At 40.6% G+C, this 22,845-nt stretch overlaps 1 protein-coding gene across 1 annotated transcript in view; it reads right to left on the bottom strand.

The window, feature by feature from the left end:
- The window catches only part of LOC115061430 (ephrin type-A receptor 6-like), a 145,543-nt gene that overhangs the window by 484 nt on the left and 122,214 nt on the right, over positions 1 to 22,845 (bottom strand). Inside the window, exons 8-16 of the mRNA XM_029529722.1 lie at positions 20,959 to 21,067; positions 11,905 to 11,975; positions 10,333 to 10,458; positions 9,645 to 9,830; positions 4,628 to 4,689; positions 3,937 to 4,150; positions 2,711 to 2,874; positions 982 to 1,175; positions 340 to 489 (exon numbers count right to left, since the gene is read on the bottom strand). Coding sequence (XP_029385582.1) covers positions 340 to 489; positions 982 to 1,175; positions 2,711 to 2,874; positions 3,937 to 4,150; positions 4,628 to 4,689; positions 9,645 to 9,830; positions 10,333 to 10,458; positions 11,905 to 11,975; positions 20,959 to 21,067 — 1,276 coding nt within the window. The remainder of the gene's footprint in view (positions 1 to 339; positions 490 to 981; positions 1,176 to 2,710; positions 2,875 to 3,936; positions 4,151 to 4,627; positions 4,690 to 9,644; positions 9,831 to 10,332; positions 10,459 to 11,904; positions 11,976 to 20,958; positions 21,068 to 22,845) is intronic.

Below are 22,845 nucleotides of genomic sequence, written 5' to 3'. Positions count from 1 at the left end.
CAGGTTATTACAAGCTAGGGCTTGCTGAAAAGCTCAGGGGGTTGCCACTTGGTAAAAATCTGAGGACACATTATGAAATAGCTGCTGGACTGACGACTCTAATAAAGTCAGTGCTGACTGCGTGCTGAAATGCATTTTCTTCTACCGTCAAATCAAACTGATGACATCACGATAATTTTGTCTTGTTTTTTTTTTTTTTTTCTCAGACAGGATGTCCCCAGGCTGAATGGTGCCCCTCATAATGAGTAATTGGGACAGCATGAGGAAAATCGTTGAACCACTGTTTCTATTTTGTTTCCGGGCATTTAATGATAGTTATGTTTAGGCTCATCTACTCACTCAATACTCATCCTGGCCACAGAATCCAATGTGTTGTAACCGACTGCCATGAAATTGCTCTTGTACTGACTCATCTTGATGGAGTCCAGCCAGTCACCAACAGAGATGAACATTGGGTAGTCCATCTCCTCCCCCGGAGACTCTGGTAGACTAATAGAAAAAATAAATAAATAAAAAAATTTATCAACTCTGTATTTTTAAAGTATTTCAGAGTTGGAAAACTGGCTGAAAACTCTTACAGGGACACATATTTGGTGACAGTTTCAGGCGTGGGGGTGAAAACTTTCTAACCAAGGCTATCCTGCCAAGTAGAGTTGCCAACACTCTGAAAAATGTAAAAGGGACACCTAGTTGGCAGGGCTGGCCGACCCGATGTTTTACAGACTGTCCCTTTTAAGCTCAATACGGGACGGGTTTTTTTGTTTTTAAATATGGGACGACTCAGTTTTTCAAGGGACGGTTGGCAACCCTAATTCCGAGAGATGTCCTGTTATAGCTCGCTGTTTATTGCAACTCTAAAAACTCAAGTTCTGTTCTGAGGAAAAGGTGCTCCGAGAGAGTCTTAGCAAATATAATCACTGTTCCTAACGTGAACAAACATAGCTCATTCCCTTCAGTGCATTAGGAGAGCTTATATTTTACCTCTGAATGTCCTCTACCAGTGGCAGCAGGCTGCTGGGGTTGCGGATCAGTTTATCCAAGAAAGTGACGACATCTGTGAATTTGGGCCGATGACTCCTCTCCTTCTGCCAGCAGTGCAGCATCAGTTGGTGCAGGGCCACAGGGCAGCCCATCGGTGCAGGCAGTCGGTAGCCCTCTTCGATGGACAGAATCACCTGCAGAAACAGATGAATCTTATTGAGGGTGAAGTCTCAATGTGGAGGACGGTCACTGTGAAAAAGTCAAGCTTAATCGATTTAATTCTAAAAAGCAACTCCTCTACGATTGTTTGGATTTTTTTTTTAAATGATTGTTTGGCCTTACATTGTGGATTTGCATATTTACAGTTACATTTCCAAAGCTTTCTTGTGCTGTTCGTATTGAGCTAAAATAAAAGTGACCGCCACAAAAAATTGAGGTAAAAATCTTTTATATAAAACCTTTTCACATGCATCAAAATTGTGTCAAGGGTGAATTTGAAGAGGGAGTTTAAAAGAATGAAAATGTGTAATGAATTTCACATATCACAGTGGAGGTGATCTAATCTTTTTTAGCCATTTTGTTCAATTCCCTGCACAGAGATGCTCGCAGTCACAATACTCGCATGCTGAGTGAATGAAATATTGATATGGAGCAAGAACGGGACATATTACCACATTTAAAGCTTTTTATGAGTTTCTGCCATCCCCATAATCCCATGCTTGGATAGTGGATTTCCTGTGTCTTGTACAGTTTGCATGAATTGCTCTTTCATCTGAGCTCATAGTGCGCATAAGTCTTCTATACAACACAACTCCAATCTAACCTGTGGTTCCTTGGGATTCATGTATCTTTGTAGGGAGCAGTAGTAAGTGGCTGACCAGGATGAGATAGTGTTAGGCTGGTTTTGCAGCTTGGCCGGCCTTTTGCCTTGGAAAGAACTTCTAAGCAATTCCCAAATCCTCCCAAACCCAGAGACCCTAGCGCATGTGTGCGTGTGGGATGTCAGTGTATAGATGTGTATGAGTCTGTGAGGAAGGGGTTGAAGGGATTACGGTGCAGCTTTCACACTCAGCGGAGAGGGGGATGGATCTGCTTCCTCTGTGGCCCCTCCAATCCCTGACCACAGCCCAGGGATCAGCGGGTTGCTCAGCCACACTGAATCCACCGATTTAAGCCCTCCTCCACTCCCCCCCAAACAGATACTGGACAAATTCTTCCCAACCCCTGACCTTTACTGTTCCTTTCTCTTCCCTCTCCCTCATCTTTTTCATCCGTTTGGTGAATCTGACCAGCATTTTGGTTGCTAAACCCCAAGCTCTATGAGATGAGAAATAATGGGATATAATTAAAGGAAACAGAATTCGCTGGATGGAGCGGGACTCAAAGTTGTCAAGGTTAGAGAAGGTTTTTGGGTCCAACAATCACAAAGATGCCAATGTACCAAGTCAACGTACCAGTTACATGTTGGCTGAACTAACACTCAGTGTGAAAATATTTAGCATCAGATAAAGATGGTGGATTATGACCCTAGCATTTATATGCTAACACACTGACTTTCATTTTGACTGGAATCAGTTTTTTTGTGTGTTTTATCACAAAACCTAAATATAAAATGACTTACAAACTTGATAAAATTGTACACAGTATGTGTAGTATATGATTCAGCCAAACTTCGAGCTATGTGATTAAGGGGGTAAACAACTGCCCTCACAATGACCACAATACTCACATCCTGATTGGACATCTCCCAATACGGCCGCTCTCCATATGACATCACTTCCCACATGACAATGCCGTAACTCCATGCATCACTGGCCGAGGAGAATTTCCTGTATGAAATGGCCTCAGGAGCCGTCCATCGGATTGGAATCTTACCACCCTGTTCACATGCAACCAACAGAAAGATATGCATTTCATTTTTGTACGCAGACAACCTACCACCCTGAAAGTCACCTCACCTCAGCCTTTGTTCATGTGGATTTCAACCATTTTCTTTAGTTGCAGAAGGTTCAACTTAGAACGACAAACAGCGTTTCCTCCACAAAATAACCTCAATATAAACTAGAAAATGGAGGTCACTCTGGGCTCAGACAGATTTACAGCACATCGGTCTTTCAACACAAAACATTTTGAAGTCGAGTTTTAGCTTATTATAAGGCATCTCTTTCACTTTCAGTGGCCTTGGGAGAGAATTTTCATCAGTCTAATAAAGTTGGAGTCAAGTGATGCATCAGTTGTGTCAAACTTAAACACAGTATAGAGCAACAATCTTTGATGTTTGTCCTTCAGGGGAAAAAGTTAGTGTCCATTATTTCGAAATGTCTTTCTGAAGACCTTCCAAAGTCCAGTTCAGTGTTGACTCCAGCTTGAATGGCATCCATTGGATCCTAGATTGTGGCTCAGATGTGGCTTTTCAATGACTCCGTCATACAGAAAGGTTGTTGGGTATGTAACTCAAACTGTTCTACTGTGCTTTTTGTAGTTGAATCTCACACGGTGACTATATTGCATTGAAGCAGGAAGAGTCAGTCACAAACGTACATCCTTGATGTAACTGCTGTATTACTACAGAACAAGAAGCCTTTCCTGACTCAGTAGGCACTGGTGGGTGCTTAGCCAGATACGACAGCCTGGGTGGATGGATTACAAATAAAACTGTGTTTATGGCTGCCAATAAGTACAAGAGGTTGGTGCTGTTGCATAGTTGGTCCATCAGGGACACACAGTTCAGGGCAGAAAAGCAAGTGTCAGTGTAAACAATATAATCTATGGCCAAATGAAAAACTTCACAGTCAACACTACGAAACAACGACCCTCTATGTTTGTCCTCTCCTTTCAAGCAAAAGGTTTGCAGATGAGCTCTGAACGTGAAATACTTGAGTGAAGGATTTTGGAGTATATGTACCACTGAAAGACTTCATCTTAACAGTTAATGTTTAGTTTTAGAAGGGTTGTGTACCGTTGTGGTGTAAGCAGCTTCTGGGTCGTCCTCCAGCACTCGCGACAGGCCAAAGTCCGAGACTTTACACACCAAGTTGCTGTTGACCAGGATGTTTCGAGCTGCCAGGTCTCGGTGAACGTAGCCCATGTCTGACAGGTACTTCATGCCTGAGGCGATGCCGCGCAGCATGCCCACCAACTGGATGACAGTGAAGTGGCCATCATGTTGCTGACAGGGAGAGCAGGACACAGAGGAAAATTAACTGGCAGAGAGGGAAACATTGCACAAACCAGTCAGACAATCAGAGAGACAAGAAAGTAAGGAGGCAAAAATGAACAGGACGAAGAGTAACACTGCCAAAAGATGATAGACATGATGGCATGTATGTAGAAATAGAAAATTTTGTGAAATACTTAGTTATGTTTATGTTTTTATTGAGAGAACAATGTGCTGCAGTCAGTTTGTTGTAAACTTTAGTTACCTACAAAGCAAACACAGAGTTAAGCTGCTTGTTTCTTCTTACGTTTACGTTTCTGCCTGCAAGGCCTTAAAATGGGTTGGCAGAAGGCTTTGATGTCTTTTGCTTTTGTCTTTTTTTTTTTTTTTGATCTACAATTTTGTCCCGTGTTCATATCCCATAAAATATCTCCAGCAAAAGTAATAAATATAATCATACCTGAGCTCTTTGATTACCGCAGCACTCACCCTCAGAAAGGAGTCCAATGATCCATTCTCCACATACTCCACCACAATCATCACTGGTCTACCTGCAAGCACACAAACATAGCAACACACACGCCTTATTTTTCCAGAGATCATTTCATTTCTATGCAGTGTGCTGTATCTGTTATGGATTTCTTTCACTGTTAAGGACAGCGTGCTGTGAGGGGTGAGAGACAAGTGAGAAGAAACCTGACAGAACTGGAACACTGGACGCCTGAATCACATGCTTATAAAGTCAGTTTGCATTTCTTCCTTTGCCAAATGAGTTGTCAGTACATTTTAGCACATGTGAAAACACTGACACACTTTATGCTAAGCTACTTTATGCTTTCTTCATAAAGTAGCTTAGCATATGGCTAGTGTTCTCCGAGTGTGTGTGTTTTGTGTTCATATGAGCAACAGCATTTGTGGGTAAATATCAAGCTGGCATCCCAGTTATCATAAAACACCAGTGAGCTCAGACTGTTGAACATGATAAATAAGAGCCTGTAGGTCACAAATCTATTAGCTCAGGATCACTGCTCCTAAATGATCGTTCGCAACCACAAGATAATGTCTTGAGTCAGCTGCTGATTGATGCATTGTGGGAAAATACATTCGTCCCCCCCCACCACCATCTCCACGTGCTCAACGTGTAAATGGGACCTGTTTTGCATTCAGACTGCCTATAACATAGAACATTCATTAGAAACAGGTGCAAGCATGCTTTCTTTTTCAAAATGTTATTGTATCCCCACAGAGGATCCCCATGGTGCTACAGATTGACTGGTTTGCAGCTGGGAGGGAGTTGTCCCACCCTGTGCACTGTTGAGCAGTACAGTGCGACTGCAGTGAAGCTACACGTTGGTATTCAAGATCCAATTCAAGTCATCTTTTGTCCCTCAAACGACAGAGTGGAAAATCTAAAAGGGGAACTATATAGAAATCTGCAAAACAGTTTTTGTACATCTAAATGGATGATTCCATCATAAGAGAGCACATTGTTTAATAGCAGCATTTTCTTTGTTTGACAAAAATAAAGGAGACAATCTGACACAGGATCATTTTCAGCTTGGGTGCTATAAAAACAAACCCAAATGATGTCTGTTACAGCTGCTCACAAACATCTTTGATAATTAGGGCAGCAGTTACTGAAAACCACAATATTAGTTACTGCTTTTGGCTGCGTCTTTGTCCAAGTAAAGGAAGTTGTCCAAATGGGAATCTTAAAAAAAAAAAACCAAAAAAAAAACAGCTCCTTAGTCTTCATTGGTTGTGAAAGAACAAACTGATGAAAAACACTTAAGTAAAGAATAATTTACAGCTTTTGAAAAATGTTTTGACCATGACATCTTCTTTGCCTCATAATCTTTCACCAGCCGTGTAGTATAATTTTAATTCCATGATTTCTACACGCATGTGCCATGTGTGCTTCATTTTAAAAGGGGGCGGACTGTGAGGATTAGAACTCAGTGGATGATTGAATGAATGCACATTGTTTTTTTCACCTTTGATTAAAAAAAAAAAAGCAAAAAAAAGCTGAAGGCCATTTAAAGCTTTTCACTGGGAGGCATCTGAAACTGACGAATGTGCAATGGAATTAAAAAGAAACACAGATGGTAAAAACATCCTTGACTCCACAATTTCATTGTTCCAGTGGATCGTCAGCGACACACCCCCGAGTGCACCTTTCAGTGCTTTTAAACAAAGGCTAAACAGACGCATGTTAAAGCACTGTTCCTCAGAAAATGAACACCTGTCATGTTGTAAGGTGCCAGGCATTTCAGAATTTATTGCACTGATTTAACTACAGGGAATGGGCGATGGGGAACAACTGACGTCGGGGCATTAAAATCAACACACCTTCAGAAAAACTCCTGGGTGTCACACCAACAAAGGGGTCACAGTGGGTATATAAATAAATGAGCAGGCCGTTAAGTCTGTACCGAGTTGTATCACTGTCCTCAGACCAGACAGACAGATTAAGTGTTGTTTTTCCTCACAAATCATCATATCCTTAAACTTCAAGATACCGTCTTGGCACACAAATCCAACAGGGATAGACAGGAAATTATTTGAGCAAGCATGGCTTTCCTGAGCTAATTAGCAAGGTCTGGAAACAATATATAGTTATGCAGTGCAGCGCCTGAACAAAAACAAACGCACCTGTTTACCAGAGTCTAATGTGTCACCTGTTATTTCAGTGCAGGTATAGCAGTCAGTCACAGCATAATACTCTCCATAATTAGTCTCTGAAGAACAACAACAGATGGAGGGAGAGGAAGATGGAGAGCGTGAGAGAAAGACAAACAGACAGGCAGGCGGACAGAGGGAGGGTACTCAGAATTGATGTCTTTCGATAAGGATGCCCCACTGCCAAGCACAAATGGCTTTAGGTTATGTGATCTCTTGTGTATATTGTGTTGTGTATGCGTGTGTGTGGGCAGGAACCCATTGGGAACATTTTGCTCTAATCACTCCCTATCTTATAGAGGCAGACAAATAAAATCCTTTATTTTCTTTCTCAACATTTTATATTCTATCCATTTTACCCAAATAGTTTTTATAATATTCATAGATTAAAATGTGTATTTTTAGTATTTTCATTATTATTATTTTCCTTTGTGTGATATTAAACAGGGAAAACAAGCAAGTTCCAAAATCAAATAATAATAAATATATCATGTAGACGATTCTTCTTGAATAACAGTATTATGGCTCTTGTTCTTGTTCTCTATGTTCTGGCAGTACTTTAGCAGCACACTTATAAAAGAAGTTTACTCTCATCCAGTATTTGTCTCAACTCACACTGAAGAAATCATACCTCAAAGCCCATTTATCCTATTTTTCTGCAGGTTTATATTAGCTCCTTGTTAAGTTATTGAACTGTGATGTTACTAAATTGTTAAAACCAACTTTAGCAGCTGTTGACTTAAGAGCCTGGAGGTCAAGAACACAGGATAGACTATCAAACATCCTTCCTTTACTCATCAAAAGCTACATCTGTTGACTTTTTATTCTATTTCCATCTCTTCATTTGCACTGGTAGGCAGCTGTCTAGTCACTTTGGGATACTGAATCACTGTAGCTTTCAGTCTGTCCAGAGGGGGCAGCATCCTCACAGCACGCATTATAATCTTTAATACAATATATGCAACAGTGGCTTAAAAGACCGAGTACCAAAAATGCTGCAGATTGAAAACACTGAGAATAGAAAGCATTGAGGACTGATAAGGTAACTGAATGCAGCTTTAAAAGCTGACATTAGCTATGTACCAATAGCCAATAGCTCCTTTGAGCCACATAGGAAACCATATGAAAAGCTTTTGAATGGCTTACGGCTAGAGTTAGGATTGCTTTATGATTATGTTTTGTCTTTTTTGGAAATAGATATAAAATCATTTGGAAAAACCCATAAAATAAAGCTCATTATAAAATAAAAATCGTTTCTTGGGATTGTCCTGACGCAAAGCTTTATCTGTGAATCGAAAATAGGATTATTGCCTTTTTGATGTCAGCATTGATTTTGTTTTGGTGGTATGGTTTATTTAGTCTCCATTTATATAATTTCTGAAGTTTTGATTGGACACTTAAATAAGTAACCTTGGATTATAACCTTGGGTCACTGGACAGGTATTCTATAAAAGTTATTTTTCCAAAATCTCCATAAAATGCAGTCATATAAATAAAATGAAATAAAACACATTTTGAATAAGAAATAGTTTAAAAAAATGAAGTATAAAGCATTAAAAGTATTCATCGTAAAACATAACCCCAGGTTATTTCTTTAGATTAAATGCATTCATTTCAAGCTCCAGCTCTAATAGGTCCATGAATACTGCTATTCAGTGATAAAAGGCATTTGAATGTCTACTCAGAGCAGCCATTCAGTTGACTCACAATGTTTTTATTCTGTAACCATCAGAGGTCTTTCCAGAGAAATATCTGTATTGTTTGGGGAGTTGTTACTCAGGTGTTACAAAGATGGTGGACCATAAAGCTGCAGTTAAATCAGTGGAAAATACAGATGCAATGATACAATAATGGCAGTATCGGCCTTTAAAATCCCGTATCAGTTGAATCCTTGTCAGTGTGGTCAGAGCGAGAGTGTCCTTTATCTCCATTCGGGGAACGGTGGAAAGTCTTCAGGGGACACATTTTTATTCACAGCCATGTCTCAGTTTATACACCCCCTGTAAAAACAACCATATGTTGTGCTGGGTGAGCCCCGTAAAACAGAGCTCGTTAACAAGTTCACACTGACAGACTCACACGAACACGAGCAAACAAACACTCACCTGGTGCAGAAAAACATGGATTCCTGCACAACATGCAGGGTAGTGGAATATATACATGTGCATGCTGGGCACTTAATCACAATAAAACTACACACATGCATATGCACAGCAACACTTGCATCCACTATGGTAGTTGAGGAGGATAAAGTCTTCTCTACACAAAACATATACGCATAAAAACTGTGTATAATGAGAACAGTCAGTTCACTAATCTTGTAAATGCCAAGAAACACACAGTAACCATTTGTTCCATGCATACAAATGAAACTTTGCGGAGATACCAACTTGGCCTTATTACATACTGTTTGGTTTGAGCTCAGCATTTGAGTCATCAGGCAACAAAGTATTTTCACTCCAAGCTAGAGACTAATGCATGTGTTAAATGACTAAATTACACGTGTTAACTTGGCACAATGCTCACTTCTTTGTGAGTTACTCCAGTCCAACATGTGAAAAGACAACACACGTCTGGATTTGAATGTAAGAAATGAATTAATTCACGCTCAGATTTGGCAAGAGACTATATGAAAATGTGAAAAAGTGACAACAGTTGTTGCTCATGTTAATAACAGATGTGTGTCTGTCTTTAGCAGTGATGAACAGGGTTGTCTGGTTGTAAAAAAAAAAAAAAAAAAAAAAAAGAGCTGCACTCAAAATTCTATTTTTTTGCATTAGGAATGAAATGTGCTTATGAAAAACACAGAAAAAAAATGTATGCTTACTTTTAGTGACCACACCCTCCAACCTGATGATATTGGGGTGGTCAAACTGGCCCATGATTGATGCCTCACGCAAGAAATCCCGCCTCTGATGCTCCACATAGCCTCCTTTCAGTGTCTTAATCGCCACGGAGATCTCCTTCTTCCCTGGTGTTCTCAGGCGACCGCTGCACACCTCACCAAACTCACCTGGAGCACACGCACGGTAAAATCACAGCAAGAAGTCCATCACTAAACTACACACCATTACGATGTGAGTGTACTGTAAGTGTAAGTGTGATCACAGTAAGCCACCGGGGGGCAATGTTGCAGTTCCCATCTAAAATCCAGCAATATTACCTCTTGTCTGATTGCTTTAACTTAATAAAATTCTCTATTTCACCTTCTACAAAAAAAAAGTAAATCTATTCTTATGCTTTCTTTTGTTCTCTAAAGTTGGTAAGGCTTTAATATTGCTGCAGTCTGTGCAAAGAAAATGACAGTGAGACAGTGGGAAATGGAAAGAGGCGTCCTCTTAAGTGTGTACAATGGAGTGGAGGGTGGTTCACAGCAATTATGTGTGTGGAGTGAAAATAGATAATCTCTTATGGCACATTTGAAGTTATTGTTATTCTAACCACCATGAAATCATCCTTTTCCACCCACAGGCGTGCAGAATGAATAGTGCATGCAGGCCTGAGCGCGTACATACCAGCTCCGATCACCCTCTCGATACGAATCCTGGATGGGTCGATCTCCTTGGTGAACTCGTGCACGGCCTGACTGGGGTCCTCATATGTATCAGGGTCGACATAGGTCTTTATTCCTGGGAAAGGGACTGTGGGCACACAGGGAGAACAGAAGCAGAAGTGAGTATGTGTGTTTGTTATGTTTACCATGACAAGGACAAAGGAGAAAATTTGCTTAAATCAGATGTAAAGTTCTTTTTTTTTTTTTGTTCAATAATATATAAAACATTTACTGCAACCGCCGAGAAACTATTACTGTACTGCTATTACTTTTATTGCTTTTATGGTTATAACATATTTCTACTATATGGCTACTGCTCCACTTGCTGCTAAAAATACCACCCAGTCAGGGGTACTTGAACCCCAGGAGGCAATTCTGCATTTACTTGGGTGTATGTGGAAAGACTGTGGAATTGGTAATGTGATTAAAGATACTATAGAAATGAACTTATTACAAAAGTTGTTTCTCTTTCAGGGTTCATTGTGAAATAGAACACAATAATCAGTTCTCTCTAATGTAGGATCCCAGAGCCATTGATACTCAGCTGAGAGGGCCTGCTCTCCTCTCAGAGCTCAACACCGCACTCAGTGCTGAGACCGAGTCGGAACATTAATACTTTATGGGTGAAAATGCACTGCTTATAAGGTGCATGTCCTTTTCACTACTTTCAAAAGCACCTTGATATATGTATGTTCTCTTACCTCTTCCTGTTTTGTGTCAGATGCTCTTGCCCTGATCCAACTGTCTGCTTAAAAATTTCCTAATTCCTCACTGCCCCCCCCCCCCGCCCCCCCCGCCCCCCCCCCAACCTTATTTTTCTGTTTTGGAATTATGTTTTTTCAAATCAGCAATGAAAAGTTTGATATTGCGAAAAAAAAGAAAAAACAACCAAAAAACAAAAAAAACCCAAAAACAAATCAGGGAAGGAAAAAAAAGAAACTCATTCAAACATGAGCGGCAGAAGACAGAGAGATAAGAAACATGGCTGTTTAAAGAATTTGGCACATTTGATTTGTCTGTGACTTCTTCTCTCACTAGCAAGTATACATTTGCATTCTGTAAAAGCTTCTGGTGGTGTTTGTCATTCCTGTGCAAAATTCAAACATGCATAGGCACAGGAGCACATGGGAAGTGATCCATACAGCCCACTGCGTTGAGAGAAAACAGAAGAGCAGGTGGCTATCCTGTTAGAGGCTAACTGCAGCTCAAATAATCTCTCTCTTCTTGTCGCTGCCGTGTTTACTGGCAAAAACACAGCACAAAAAAAGGCAACCTGGCACGTCTTTGCCAAATTGTTGGGCGTTCTGGCAATACTAATGTTGAACGCCAATGTTATGAAGGGGTTCAAACAGATTTTAAATTCCATTAAAATTAAACTGAACAGACTTCCCCCACCATCATTACCATAAATTTGGAAATTGATTATCCATGACTCAATCGTTCTGCAATGTGAAACTTGTAAAACTGCCAAAACTGGTGAAGGCAAAAAAAAAATAAAAATTCCAGAGGAGTGAGTTAGATGGATCTGACGTACCATGTCCATTCTGATAACTGGTCCTCCTTTTCTCCTCCGAGGTCATCTTGGCCTTGAAGTACCACTGACACCTGCAGAAGCACATTGATTGAATTTAAGGGGTTTCCCTCCAATAGGCAAAAGTATGATTCGAATTTTTTGTGGGGTCCACCGTGGAATGTAGGTTTCAATAGGGAAAGGCAGGTTAGATACAGGCTTTATATATACAGGATCATTTCGAAAATCTTACAGCGATGTATCACCATTTTTTTCTTCACACTTTTGAGTGCACGCCTATTTGCAGATCATATGTGACATTTTAACAGCTTCACACTTTGAATACACCAGCATAAATTTTGAGTAGTGTCACTTCCAACAAAAAAAAAAAAATCATTGACACTAACTCAAAGGTTCATATGTGTGGTGCCATTGGGAGCTTCTGATAAGTGGTTTGGGGAAAAATAGAGCAAATAAAACTGGAAGAAAAAGTGAGAGGAATGAGCAAGCCAGACATGAGCCAGATGGTGAGAGAAGAAAGAGGAAGAGGTTCAGTCATTTCTCAGAGGCTAATTAGTCTATTAAAGTTACCCAACACTTTCAAAGAACCAGGGTTCATGAACGCTTTCACATTTCCCAGTGAAAGTCAAACACCACAGATGAAACTACAGCCCATGGCATTAACTATGAGGACGAGGTAATGTTTACTCATCACTGGAAGGTATCATTTGAAGAATAATGTTGACAGGCAGTGCCCTTGAGCTAAACAAATTTGAACACATATTTACAGAACATGCATGCAGAATCATACAGCCAGACTCAAAATCAAGAGAATGAAAGAAAGGAAGGTCAATGGGTCTGTGTAATTGAGGCATACATGTCCATTTAACTTGAAAGGGGAGGTGCAAATGCAGGCACTAACACAAAAGAAAAAAAAAACAAAACAAAACAACATAACTCTTCTGTGTGTGCAAATGTTTATTTGTGGGAGAGTTTATCTGGGCACTGACAGACAGAAAGACAGCCAATGACTGATAAGGAGACTTTCTGCCAAGAGAGTCTGAAAAGCTGGGAGATTAGACGACAGCATCTGCAAAGGACCAAAAAGACCACAGAGGAATTTATCCAAATAGATGCTTGAATGCCACTCTAAAATCAAATATGAAGAAAACACAAAGTATAACCTCTCCAGAATCACAAGTAGAACCAGCATCACGTCAGTGGGAAAGAGAAGGCTAACAGCTCAAACACATTACCAGCAAGCTACTTCAGCCGAACACCAAAACTACCTTTTCCAAAAAAATGAAGAGAAACTCAATCCAAAAATATCTCCAAATGACAAATGAGGTATTGAAATGACTGGTTGGAGAGACACTAATCTCCTGTTGCTATGGTCCAGATTTGGTTGAACAATCGTGTGATCTACTCGTTATTCCTGAATTGACTTCATGGTGACACGAAACCTTGATTATAAAAAGTCAGGCACACCTTTCAAAAAAGAAATCTCCTTCAGTCACTCAGTCTGCTTTCATTGTGTTTGCATTTGAAAACCTGCACTCTCCAAGGCTCTAAAGCTCACCAACATTTGTAGTAAATGAAATGGAAACTAATTTTCGTAAATTTGCACATAAAAAGTCCACCATCTGGCCTAAAGTTCAAATTATGGCCTTTTGTCATTCAAACATGCTCGGCCATGACCTAAATGTTAAGTAATGTCTCCATTCAAACATGGAGGAGGACTGTTAGCAAATGAAACTGTTTTGCTGCCACAGTATTTGGTGCCTGGTTTCCAAGTGATAGAGGTGGTGCTGCTGGTGAGGAGCAGCGAGACGGAAAATAATGATGATGGTAGACAGGTGCTCTCACAGTTCAGGCTCAGGAGGTATCGCTGATGAATTTTAAAACTTATTTTTCAGTAGAGGGCTTAATTAATGAAGGTGTGCATGAGGGACGCTCACTCATACTTCTCCCTGGTGGATCCCCTAATAAAATTTCCCATATTTATAATTTATTAGATAGAATATAGAATTATGCTGCCTGTTTCATATAGTCCCACAGAAGCCATGCTGTTAAAAATCACAAAACTCAAGGCTGTGTCTTTTGTAGTGAATCCCTGAATCCCTCACACGTTTGTTAGATTTTATTTATTTATTTCTTTTTTAAATAATAATTCTGTCTGGGGCTGGGAAATAAACAATTAAATGGTTGAAAATATAAACAATAATAATTAAGTGATACATTCAGTACACTCTGTCAAGCGTTAAAGTAAAATCTTTCACCCCGTCCGCATATTTACGCTTTCAGCTCCAGCAGCCTTCCCGTCAACTCGACGGTGATTCACTCAGAATTCAGCTGTGTCGGACACGCGACAGAAATGTATTGTGCTTCCTAGCCATACTGACATTTATGGACGAGTAAAACTGGCATTTATTCCAACATAAGACTGATGTGTTAAATTGCTAACACATTTACAGCACGTAATAAAGGGCATGTCTCAAAGGGGCTTTCAAAGTGGCAGCAAGTAGAAGAGGCGAGCCCAGAGAGTTGACCCCAACCCCCAACAGTGCCAGAACAGAGACAGAAACAGAGATCTCACGTAGTTACACTGTCACTTCAGAGGAGAATCTTCTCCTCAGTGTCACTGCTGCAGACAAGCCTCTCTCTCAGCCCTGGGCACCCACACCGCTGTGGTCTGGATGAGTAATGCTATCTCCCTCCTAGAAAACTAGTGGAGCTGAGGGACAGAGGTCTGAAGCTTGGTCCCGCAGGACATCATGTCTGTGATAAATTTAATTCTGCTGTGATTCTGGTGCGGGTGCAAAACATAAACATTCCTATTAATGTTACTGCGAAGCATTATTTTCAATTTTGAATTATGGATTAGATTTCAAAATTCATGATCTGTTTCACTTTAGCTTCATGCACCAGTCAACATCATCCCCCAGAACCCCAACTCAGAATATCCTGATACGAGAGCAGGCTACATATTCATTCAGTTTATCTCAATGAATCTTCAGGCCACAGAGTACACTCAAACAGGCAATGTAAAAGAATCAGCTACATCTTGCAGAGAACAAATGTCCTTATCTGTCGAAATCTGTGAATCTGTGAATTAACCCGTTTTGTTCACCATGTTGTGCTAAAGTGTATTATACATATAAATAAAAGCAAGAGGCCCATTTTCTTCTTTGGAGTATGTTTTGACTGTATGTCACAGCATAATTTATACGAAAGAAATAATAGCCCACTGAAACACAGGTCTTTGATACAGTCTGAAATGAAAATGCAGCTGACAAAAAACGGATACTTTGGAATATCATAACATAATTTGGAGTATAATGATATCACTGTACTGTATAAACCTGTAGCACTGAGTTGTGATGTTTTCCGTGATGTCAAAGAGTCATTCGGACAGTAAAAATCATAAAGATTTAGTCCGTTGTGCAACCCTTCAATTAAATTATATTTTAGCTAATTTGTCTGGTTTGGTGTCTTGCTTCCCAAAACTGCTGCCAGTTTTGGCAAACAATTTCTGCGAAACCCCGCTGTGCACCCAAGTACGCCAAATAGGTTTTGCCGGGTGCATGATTTCATGTTGTTGATACCGCTGAAGGACAGCAGAAGTTCGCACAATACAGCCGAGGCTGTCTTTTTGTGAGCCTGTGCCCACTGTGTCCTGCGATTTCCAAGTCGTCCTCTGCTGTTGTATCTCATTCATCTCAAAACTGAGTGAGATGTTTTTCGGCTCACCACAGTTGTAAATTACTGCAGCTTTTCTGTCATCCCTACCCAGTCAGTCCATTCCCCTCTGACCTCCTTCAGCTAAAAGACATTTCTGTCTGCAGCACTGCTGCTTACTGGATGTGTTTTGTTTTCCAAAAGTCAAATCCAGACTCTGTTGTGTCCCAGGAGTCTCTCTGCCACCGAGAGTCAGTGAGATCACAGAGTTCATTCTGCTGTTGTTGATGTTGAAGGAACATTAACTGAAGCTCCTGACTTCTATCAAATTATTTATTCATTTTAAAAGACTAAGATGTTTTTGGTAAATTCCTGCATACCCTGAGTTTTACCAGCATCCATATTAATCACATTTCTGATATTAAGCAAGGAGGGCCGTACTGCGGCATAGTGGTTAGTGGTGTTGTCCCACAACGGGTTCGGTTTCCGGTTCCGGGTACTCTGGTTTCCTCCCACCATCCAGGGAGTTTGCATGTTCTCCCCGTGACTGTGTGGGTTTCCTCCCACCGTCCAAAGACATCACGTTTGGGTTAACTGGTGACTCTAAACTGTCTGTAGGTCTGAGTGTGAGTGGTTGTTGGTCTCTGTCTGTCTCTGTGTGTTGGCCCTGTGATGTCCAGGGTGTATCCCGCCCCTCACCTGGGATTGACTCCAGCACCCCCCCAAGACCCGGAAACGGATAAGCGTATTAAGCAAGAACGCTGTCCCTGTACGAATCAACACCCTGGTGATGGAGCTGCCATACATCAGAGTAAGATGTAAAGTAAGGAGTGACCACGCAACCAAGTACAAATGGAGACAGTGTGTCTGTGAATGCTTGCTGATATGAGTGTGTATGGGTTCATGCGATCACATGTGAGCCTCCTTCTTTTTGAAGATTTAACATAATCCAGGTCGCCAGATTAGAGCGGGTCCCAGACGGCTGTGAGCCACACGTTGCTGGATTGGGGCTTCGGCTAAGTGAAGTCTGTGGGATCCTGGACACTGATAGACAGAGCTGATAACATGGGGAATGACACTGCAGAGAGGACAAGAAGGGGATTTGGAAAGCTACTCTTGACCTGTGTTGATGGGGTCAAGCTGCTCATTAAAGAAATAGTGGCATGCGTCTTTATCAGGCTTTTCCAGTCCCATCCTCTGATCCCGTTTATCCATCGACCCCTACGTCTCACTGGGTTGCACACACAGACACACAAAGGCAGTTTTTGCACATGAAGGCCTCGGCTTCCTCAACTGCTCTCTGGACTATTGAGCATTGTTTCATATTAAATACTTTCCATGAGCACACACCTCATTGAACCAACCTTGCCTAGAGCCTTAATCAAAGCATTGGGAGGATGCAAACCAATCCTGTATTTTCCTACCATCCTTCACAGTCACCTCACCATGACACACAAGAGAGGACACAAAAGAAAGAGGGCATGAAAGAAATTCAGTGATTGACAGATAATTCAAGGATAAAGAGTGTACATACAGAAAAACTCTTCAGCAAGGCAACATCTGTGCAATGGCTGCTCTGCTCTTGTAGAAGTTCTTGCTCTTCAAATTTAGCACGAGCAAAAATGCAAATGATGTATATTTGGAAAGATTTTAGGTTAGCCAGGTGTTAAAACTCAGGGTACAGCAGTTCCTCTTATAGCCACGCTTGTGTTGCACAACCTATGAGAACTATCTCGCTGAAAGCTCTAATCTTTCTCAAGCAGCTCAAGTACATTTGTAGCTTTTTCAAACTGAAAGTCCCTCCCACACAGGGCAGAGAGACTGCAGATACGGCAGGCGGTGATAAAGTCAAAAAACACTCCAACTACTGCTACAGCTGCTTTTAGCCCGATTTGGTAAAATAAGTCCTTCCTGCGTTAGCATGCAAAAAGCTTTAACAGCTTTTTCTTTTGCACCTGGGGTGTGCATAGGTTGTTAATGAATTATGAGCAAAGAGCCCCCTACAAATCTTTAAATCATGTCATACAAATAAGTAAAAACACAAAAACCTACTATAAAATATCATCTTACAACTTTCTGTGTGAAGGTGATGCATTTCAAATTCCTTTGACAAAACATTCTTGCCAACATTAAAATTCCTCACTAAGAAATGGTTAATCTTGACACATTACATTACACATCTGTGAAATGACAGCAAAAAAAACAAACACACAAACAACAACAACAAAAAAAAGCAACAAAACAAAACTCTGAATCTATAAAGTAAATTGTTATGGCATAAAAGCTGCATGTAACAAATTAAAGGCCACTTGCCTATCCCACAGTTCAAATCCAATTTTTAAATCAAATTTTCTGTTCTAATACATATTTTGTTGTGTTCTTACTCTTGGTGAAACCAGGATATCCACTGATATTTATTAGATAAGTCAAAGGTGAAGATTGTCGACATGCGAGGCTAGTGGCTAAACTACTGCAGCTGGAAAGCTTCACGCGCTAACCAGCTAGGAACAAGCTCAGTCAGTCAAAGTAATCAAAGTGGAGTGAGAATCATGTGATCTTTGACTAGAGGTGCACAGCCAGCACATGTGAGGCAGCTCCTACTGCAGTAAAGAGTAAATTATGCTGGTGTAGCACCTCAGTCTAAGACATGCATCAGGTTTAAGAAGTTTCAGACAGTTTAAGGTCGAGAAACTCCTCTCATGAGTACATAGGTTTGGGACAAGGGAGATCGAGGGAGATAAAGACAGACATTAGTTCAAAGTTATTACTTTATTGTGTGTGCACTTTAGGGTGTTTATCAGTTTATCAGTTTGCTCCAACTGGGAAAGATAAAGGTGACGATCTCCAGGCTGAGAGAAATGAGATGGAAGAGAGAGACGTTCAGCACAAGAAAAACAGGCAGTACAAAACCACAGGAGGCCCCGACCTGCGTTTAACTGAGCCTTCAGACGGGAAAAAGTTTGTTTCCTTCTTCGAGGTGTCAAGTGATATTCAACATGCTGTTTCATTAAAGCTAGTTTTTTGAATTCCTCACATTGTGTTAAATATTAACACAAAGTTCTGTTTGGTCCCAAGTTCACATTATGAATTTACATTCATAGATATTAGATATTACATTATCTAGTTTTCACCTAACCTCACCAAAACGTGCAAAATAATTGGTTGTCTTGTATTTTTTTTTTTTTTTAGATGGCAGATGGATGTATATTTTTAGGGTAGGGTGAGACAGTGTGGTGTTTGGTATTTTCCATAATCTGTCATCGTACTTTCTGACACACAGTATTTCTGCCCAATAAAGATCACTTCTTTTACAGAGACCTGGAGTGTTTGCAATTTTTTTTAGAGAGAGATAGAATTTATATGCAAATCTGACCTTTTCAAATAATGCATACCTTAGTAAACTCAGTGGACTGTGCAATCAACCACACTAATCATATCTGAAATACTCACTAAAAAGGTTTCAGTCGACTGCTGATATAACTGTGCTTCAAACAGGCTTGACTGTATGCGCGATAATGTGTCCAACTAACCAGCTGTTGGAGAAACAAAAAACAAAAGGCTCGGAAGATGTATACCTCTGCTGTGCTGATGGGACTAACCTTAACCTTAAATGTCAGACATCGTTCCCTCAGACACTGTCAGATCTATAATAATCTTAATAACACAAGTGTAACCATCAGTGGAAAGTATAAAACATTAGGATTAAATGTCTTAGCAGAAAAGAAAGAGTGTCAGCCACGCTGATCACACCTAGCTGCGGAAAACTGCGATTAGCTTGTCTTCCTCTCATCTCTACCAAGGCAACACTGAAAGTTGTAATGTTCCTCACTTTGAGTATCGCCTCTTGCTTTTACCATTAATATATGTGTTACATACGTGAGCATTGTGTCTCTGTTTTTTTTTTTGCTTGTTCCAGGAAAAGTGAGAATTGCTTTGAGTCAAAATGCAACACTCCACCTTTATATACACCAATTTATGCTCTCAATACTTCTATGAGGTCGGACAGATCCAAATAAGAAACCTGTGCAAACTGCATCACTGAAAGACCCAGAAACGCTTTTGGTTTGAGTCTAAAGGCATTTCTTGAAGCAAAATTTAATATACCGTGATACCAGTGCCCTGGAGGAAATAATGCTCAGCTAGCCAAGGAGTACGAAGCTTATACGGTCGATCGAGAAAGGGATAATCTTCTGTAAATAAAAGTTCATAGTGGACTGTGCAAACAATTTATCATGACTCACAGTGATGTGCTATTGTTGGGTGATCTCCAGCTATGACCGTAGCAATTATGGTGGGAACAAAAAGAGGAAATCAGATGATTACAATAAATAGTGACCACATTAGGAAGAGGATGTGAACGGCTGGATTAGCTGACAATTCGTGGGAGTATTGTTTGTTTTCTATGTGAAAATGATACCCATCATTACCTTATCATGACCTTAACCACACTTTTGTTATTATATTGACGGAGGCTATTTTAACATAAGGCAAACTTGGTGAAATTGTTTTCATGGCAAATGGCGGTCTGGTGCTCCTGTCTCCCAATTGGATCATATCTGAGGGGAGGGACATGCAGCCTATACAGACCTTTTGTTTGTAGGAATTGTTGGAAGGAACATGAAGTTGCTGCAGCAAACAAACAGGCTTTTTTTTTCACTCAAATATCTGTAAGGATTGACTCAGCAGGAAAAACACAGGTGTAGAAGTAACAGATCATTTGCAGCATGAGGAGCAGGAAAGAGAGAAAAAGTTGTTACCTTGTGAAGTTGAGTTTCATGAGGAAGTGAAATGTTCCTCAATTTTTAGAACTCTGAGGCCTGAATCCTATACTGTTCACAGTCTGAGTAGGCCTTTCTCACATAGAAAACTGTATTTTGATTAACTCTAGTGACATATGGAGTCCAATTAAGGCCCAGCACATTCACAAAGGTTATACCGGCTCATTAGACCTTCTCGTTGGATAAAGGTGGCTGAGCTAAGACAGAAATTACCTTTGATTAAAAAAAATCAGACATCTAAGACTTTGCTCTGCCCTGACAAGCGCAACAAAAGTAAAAAAAATGACCCCGTATACCTACACTGACCAGAGAGCAAGTCTAATTAGCCATCGATTTAAAATACGGCTGGATGTAAAATGAAAGAAAAAGTCATTGTTTATCCATTCTCTGAAAAAATGAAATGGGATGAGTAAAACTGACCGGGTTCAGACAGTATGAAGTATTCCACTCTTATCAGGATGTAGAAGTCTCAATTTAGCCCTTCATGGGACATCACAGAAAGACTCAGCTGACCGACTGACTCATTGTAGATTTCATCTTAATGCATTAGGCAGGCGGCACATCACTTCAAACCACACAGTGAAACATTCATGGTGCGCAGAGGGAAGTGAATTCATCTTACCTTCCAGTGATGAGGAGGAATAGGGTGAGGATGACAAGGAGCGTAAAGCCACCAACCGCTGCCGTGACGATGACCAAGACCTGACCTTGATCAGAGGCCATATCTGAGGCTGAATGTGGTGGAGGATGGGCAACGGTCGGGAAGGAATTACAGGGATGACAGGAGAAGATGGGGGGGAAAAAAGGGGGAAAAAAATGTGGGAAGAAAGAAAAATAACATGAAGGAACAGCAAAATAAGGAGAATGATGAGGGGCAATAGAAAGAGCAGGTAAGAATGTTAAAAGTGGAAATGGAAAGGAAGGAGGAAAATGAGTTGGGGAGAAAGAGAAAATTTTCCATTCAGCATTATTTTAAATATTCCTCTCCATCAGTGCACCAGACAGACCATGCGACTGTGCGCTCTCTTGATAGGCAGATATTACAGAAAGATGTTTGATCAGCTCTTTGTCATGCAAAAAACCCTCCGTCAGCTTTCGTACAGGAATGATTCATATGCCTGCTTCTGTTTAATTAATATTATTCATTCATGAAATTGTGATTTAGTCCATGATCATTTGGTTAAATTGGTCCCATTTGATATTCATGATTCCCCTCTCTCTGTGTCTTGTCACAAAGCTAACGAATCCCAGATAATTGAAAGATGATTGCTATTACCAGCTTATTTCTATAATATTTTGTCCTTAATGAATATGAATTGAAGATCAGGGTGTGGTGGTCAATCACTCAGTGAGTGAGGCTTATGTCGGTTTATACCACGCAATACGTGCGCGTGTGAGTCTAAAGTCAAGAGCATACGTATGTGTGTGTATTTGGATAGAAGTAATTACAGATCAGTCAGTGGGACGGAGAGCGAAAGTGGCGGTGGCCAGATCACACACAAGACGTTTCTCCCAGTCATCATCTTCATGCGCTCACACACATCACTAACTAAGCAGATGTATTAGACTGTGTGCGGATAGGCAGAGCACAGGATGAAGAATGCAAAGCGAGGGATGAGGAAATTAATGGCAGAGGAGAGATAAGGCAAACAGGAGACAGAGAGAGGAGGAAGTGATGGACAGATCCACAGTCAGATGGAAAAACAGACGGATGAGACTGATGACAGACAGACGGACAGACCGATAGAGACGGAGAGAGTGACGGGCCAAATCTGCTTTCTCCTTTCAGATAAAAGGCCGGGCAGTACAAAGGCTTGGCCGAGCAGTGTCTGATCCACAGATAAAGCAAAGCTAACACTAACCCAGTTTTGGAAGGGAGAGGACCACTGTGAAGCCAAATCATGTCTCAACAATGCCTGACCTGACATCAAAGGGCAGCTGGACCTTTGTATTTTATGACTAGACTTGCAATAACGCGAGTACTCACACACAAAAAAACACTGGTTCAAAATACGCAAAGCGTGATGAATGTGATTTACTACTCCCTTGATGAGTTTTCTCAATTTTCCAACTGCTACTGCTGTATCCTGACCTTCGAGGAATTTGTTAATGCGATCCATATCACACTAATACTGCAGAGGAAATCCCTAAACTATGAGAGAACATTCTAATGAACAAAATTACGTTGTGGCGCATTTAGCACCTCAGCTAATGTAAAAAACTGTCGTGATGAAATAGACAAGTCTTTCATCCTTTTTCACAAGTAAAATTTAGCATGCTTTGTCCACTTTGAATGACTTACCCAGATAATTTAGCAAAAGCAGCCCTCTGGACTGACTTTGTTTTGTATTAAGATAGAGGTAACTAAGAAAGAATATATGTCTGCAGCAAGCATAGAAAAACTATTTTAAGCAAACTGCCAGAAACAGCTAATAACGTAGAGTGAGTCAGAAGGCATTTCAATAAAGATGCAGTAAAAGGGACAATACGGATATTGTTCCATATTTTA

Source organism: Echeneis naucrates, chromosome 21 (genome assembly GCF_900963305.1).
Source record: "Echeneis naucrates chromosome 21, fEcheNa1.1, whole genome shotgun sequence".
NCBI lineage: Eukaryota > Metazoa > Chordata > Actinopteri > Carangiformes > Echeneidae > Echeneis > Echeneis naucrates.
The sequence above is the reverse complement of the archived record's forward strand: the minus strand, read 5'-3'. Positions and strand labels throughout refer to the sequence as shown.